The sequence below is a fragment of the Macrobrachium rosenbergii genome, chromosome 50 (assembly GCF_040412425.1).
Source record: "Macrobrachium rosenbergii isolate ZJJX-2024 chromosome 50, ASM4041242v1, whole genome shotgun sequence".
Taxonomy (NCBI): domain Eukaryota; kingdom Metazoa; phylum Arthropoda; class Malacostraca; order Decapoda; family Palaemonidae; genus Macrobrachium; species Macrobrachium rosenbergii.
Genome location: NC_089790.1, coordinates 4,395,001 through 4,400,000, shown reverse-complemented (window position 1 = coordinate 4,400,000; position 5,000 = coordinate 4,395,001). Strand labels below are relative to the sequence as shown.

The 5,000-nt window shown below is 38.0% G+C and overlaps 1 protein-coding gene and 1 long non-coding RNA gene across 2 annotated transcripts in view; one reads left to right on the top strand and one right to left on the bottom strand.

The window, feature by feature from the left end:
* LOC136832521 (uncharacterized) overlaps nt 1-5,000 on the top strand; it is a 55,842-nt gene that overhangs the window by 10,238 nt on the left and 40,604 nt on the right. The gene's annotated exons all lie outside the window — the stretch shown is intronic.
* The window catches only part of LOC136832519 (facilitated trehalose transporter Tret1-2 homolog), a 23,685-nt gene that overhangs the window by 6,530 nt on the left and 12,155 nt on the right, over nt 1-5,000 (bottom strand). The window contains exon 2 of the mRNA XM_067093437.1: nt 1,296-1,984. Coding sequence (XP_066949538.1) covers nt 1,296-1,940 — 645 coding nt within the window. The 5' untranslated portion in view covers nt 1,941-1,984. The remainder of the gene's footprint in view (nt 1-1,295; nt 1,985-5,000) is intronic.

Sequence of the window (5,000 nt, the reverse complement as noted above, 5' to 3'; positions counted from 1 at the left end):
AGTTCAGGGGCTGTCTTAAACCTGAGGGGATGTGAATTGTTGTTAATGAGGGAATGTGATTTGTTGTTAAGATTAAAGGCATCCTATTTAATTGTTGAATTGAACGGCTTCCGAGCATGGCCATGGTTCGACAGAATGGGAATATGGTGACAGGGGTTTCTTTGTTGATTACTGCAGTCTGTTTAGTCAAGTGTCACAGTGGTTTTTTCTTTGAGATTTACGTGAGTTAATGGGGTTTTTACGGTGAAATTGTGACATGAGTACACAGAGTCAAATACATTTATGACATAAGTACATGGAGTCCAATACAATTATGACATAAGTACACAGAGCCAAATACAATTATGACATAAGTACATAGAGTCCAATACAATTATGTCATAAGTACACAGAGCCAAGTACAATTATGACACAAGTACATAGAGTCAAATACAATTATGACATGTACATAGAGCCAAATACAATTATGACATAGTACGTAGAAGCAAATACAATTATGACATGAGTATATAGAGTCAAATATAATTATGACATAAGTACATAGAGTCAAATACAATTATGACATAAGTACTTAGAGCCAAATACAATTATGACATAAGTACTTAGAGCCAAATACAATTATGACATAAGTACTTGGAGCCAAATACAATTATGACATAAGTACACAGAGTCAAACACAGTCTCTTTAACGCTAGAAAACAGAACAAAACTCCAAACTTTACACTTTTCAACTTGTAAATCGTTTCCAACAATGTATTTCATGAAATGACTTATATCTTCAGCCTGACGGTATTTACTTCCTAATAACTTACCAGTGAGGATATTACGTATGTATTCTTGGTAGGAAAAAATTACAAAGCCAACCTAATATGTGTGAGAAGTATTAGTGAACAGTAAAACATAACCTTTCATCATTCATCAGACAGTTAAATGAAGAATGAAAGATTGGGTTCACTGAATGGAACAGAATTAAAATGAAGATCTAATCACGCACACTACAAGTAATTTCATCGGGATAAATTAATTAAAACAATTTGATAGCTGGAAAGTGTCGAGTTATGAGACCATTTTGTCGAATGTAAAGAGCGAAAGAGATTATAATTAACTCGATATATTTGTCATAATTTTTAATGAGCAGTTTTAACGAATGGCAGACCTCAATGATGAGCTATTATTTAATCTGATCGTGTATCTTTAAAACTTCAAAAATCATTTTCGAAACTGGAATTATAATGACCATGTGCTATTTGCCCCAGGTGGAGCAAAGACTAATTACTTAATTACCTGGGGCTTACCTGTGGCCATATTTTCATGTCGTTTGAATTATTATCGCGTTCAAAATTCTTCTCGCACTTCCACCCCTGCATCCTGGTGGGCTCGGAAGTCGCACTGACTCTGACGGGGATTTCGGATCTGACGAAGAGATTGCTCGCCGTGCCCGTGGGATTGGGAGGCGGCTCATCCTGCGAGTCGCTGATTTTGGCGGAGATGGTGTCAATTTCCATGTCCTCTCCACCGCCCTCACCATCTGAAGGCGAGGAAGATAGCGAGGAAGACAGCGATGTCTGGCGCTCGTCATTGTTCGCAGAAGGATTCCTTGCGAGGACGTCGTTCTTGAATGGCGGCAGAGCAGCCGGCTGGAAGGAGTGCCTGTTCCCTTGAAAGGGCTGATTGTGGTGGACGATGGGCTTGAGCGAGATCCTGTGGGGGATGGGAAAGGATCCAGGGTCGTTGTAGCTGCGGGGAGAAGGCGAAACGGAGAGCGGCGGAAATCCGCTCAGAAGAACGGAGCCGGTGCGTTCAACTGCCGCGCTGTGATGGCGGAGTGGCAGGGAGAGCGGTTCGTTGTCCTCGTCGTCCCTCGTCCTGGCGCTCTCTACCCGGATTGTTCGGATGGTGGGCAGCCCTGGAATCGGGCTGTCCGGTCTAGGCGATTTCATGGTCGTATTCGAATCATCGTTCCTGGCTCGGTCTTGGTCTTAATCTGCGAAGAGACGATGGCGTAATGATAAAGATTATTATTATAATTTTTATTATTATTAGTTTTGGTCTTACAGCTTAGCCTATTGTTTTGTTGTTTAATAAGAGATTTTTAGGATAATTAAGGTTTGAATTAGTTGAGTTAAAGTAACTAAACAGGAATGACGATGGAAAGTTGCATAAGAAGAAGATAATTAAAAGATTATTTTCTCAAATATGAGGTGATTGCTTGGAATTACGTTATTTAGAATACCTTGCAGTATTCAGTAAATAACACTCAGGCTTTATTATGTTTGGTTTAATTGTATCTTCGATCAGACAACTCCACTGCAACATAACTGCATGCTAGTCATTGATGTGCCTAATTTAATTACCAATAGATATCAGCTAATTTAATTAGCAGTAGGCACCAACTTATTTGATTAGCAGTAGATACCAGCTAATTTAATTAGCAGTAGACACCAGCTAATTTAATTACCAATAGATACCAGCTAATTTGATTACCAGTAGATATACCAGCTAATTTGATTACCAGTAGATACCAGCTAATTTAATTAGCAGTAGGTACCAACTAATTTAATAACCAGTGGATACCAGCTATATTATATATATATATATATATATATATATATATATATATATATATATATATATATATATATATATATATATATATATTTTTTTTTTAAATGAGGGACATATTTCAGATATTTTCAGGATTTGTAGAGTTACGTTGAGGTGTTCCCTCTGTTTTTGTGCTGTTTCATAAATCTAAATAGAAAGGTGTATGTATATTTTTATAGCATTTTCGTTGTGTCCTGTTATGTTGCTAGTCGCCCAGCACTGTAATTTTTTCAAATATCAGACCAGGTTAAGCATCAATGAAATCATGTGAAGATTGGAAAATGTACTAGGTCACGAATGTATTCATTCATCTTGTATCCTCGCAGGTATATCTCGTTTTACTGCACACTTCGAAGGCTATCTTTGCCAATTCGTTTTATTTTTTTAACTTTTTCTGTCAGCGTTAAAAGCATCTTTGGCACCGTCACGGCTTAATATCGTGACCGTCTCTCTTCAAACACTGTGTCGTGTTTGAAAGCATACAGTTGATTGCCTAAGACGAGTAAAATACTCGGTTTTAACACGCCTTGCTTCGTGGAAGTCCAGCAATCCGTCAGTGAAAACTGACAGATTTTAACCAGGACTGAGTTTTTTTTTTTTTTTTTTTTTTTTTTGTGTCACAGGGACGGACCGCCGATGACCTTCCCAGCTCACACGCGAAGAAGAAAAAAAAAGGGATGGGGGCGGGACGGAAGTAGAAGGAGAAGAAGTGGTTTGATAGAAGCGAAAAGAAGTGTTTTGATAGAAGCAATAGACCAAAGCTTTGATAGAAGCAATAGACCAAAGCTTTGATAAAGCAATAGACCAGAGCTTTGATAGAAGCAATAGACCTGCTTTGGTAAGAAATGTGGTTACAAGATTAGAGTAAGACCTGGGAAAGAATTCGCATTTTGTTTTCATTTTGTTATAAACCTTTTTTGGTTTTTCTGTTTTCTTACCGTGCGAAGGATTCCATCGAATTTCATGACAGATTTAGCAGGTTTAATAGATGCATTTTATCTTACACGTTTTTTGTCCGTTCAGAGGATTAGAACAATTCAGTAAATTTGTTCATGAGCTCTTCGTGAGAATTATGCCATTTACTCGGCAGGATCGAAAGATTAGTGAGCTTTATCCGTTTGCATCAGTTTATTCCAACGAGTCATGAACGGACATCAAGAGAATCGATCGACCCATAAATGAGATTAATTTCTGTTCCGTGGAATTCGATTCATAAACATTATATCTCTTACTTCAGTAACATCGAACGATGTAAGAATATTATTTAATTCTGACGCTCCGTTCAATTACATATACTTCGAACGATCTGTGAACATTGTCTCATATAATTGAAATTTCGAGAGATCCATATCTTGCAATTTTGTAAATAACTGAGTTGCCACTTAGTAATTTTATGTTGAGAATGACGCACATTATTATATGCGGAGGATTTTGCAACACGCTACGCGTTTGCATTTGGAGTTCGCGGGGATGAATGCGTCTTTCAGAGAATTTATGATTTATCAATAGTACATTGCTCTTGGGCTTCAAGATTTCAAGAACATTGACCTGGCAAGAATTTTTCAGTTTTATTATTTTTTTATTTAAATGCGATTTTTATGCATATTGGATCTGATGTTCTGGGAAAAGCCAGAAGTGTTCTGTTTATGATCAGTTAGATTTTTATAGATAATAAATGCTATACACTTTCTTTGCAATAACTGTGGACCCTTCAGTTTTCTTTCATGTAAAGGTGTATTGGAACTCATATCAATAGTGATGAGACAAAGCTTGAAATTTGCCTGAGAAAGCATGCTGTTATAACCGCACTCCCCCCCCCCCTCTCTCTCTCTCTCTCTCTCTCTCTCTCTCTCTCTCTCTCTCTCTCGTAGCTCAAGTGGTTAGGCGTCTAACTCACAGCTGGATAAACTATCGTTCGATCCCTTACCCAGACGAGGAAAGATATCCCTTTGTTAACCTAAGCAGTGAACTATTTACTCGGTTGCTAGTCAGCTGTTGTAGGTAGCAGCTGTGGTGAAGAAAGAAAAGAGAAAAACAACAGATATGAGCCCCGACCATAGGCATTACTGAAGGTTCTTTTCAGCGTGCCGTCGGCCTCTAGCTGCAACCCCTTTCGTTCCTTTAACTGTACCTCCTTTCATATTTTCTTTCTTCCATCTTCCTTTCCACTCTCTCCTAACAATAATATTGATTCATAGTGCAACTGCGAGGTCTTCCTCCTATTACACCTTTCAAACCTTTTACCGTCAATTTCCGTTTCAGCGCTGAATGACCTCATAGGTCCCAGTGCGTGGCCTTTGGCCTAAATTCTATATTCAGTTCAATTCAGTTCAGCAGATATGAGTGATCAGTACCAAGTCAAAATGCATACTATTAAAAAAAAAAAAAAAAAAGGA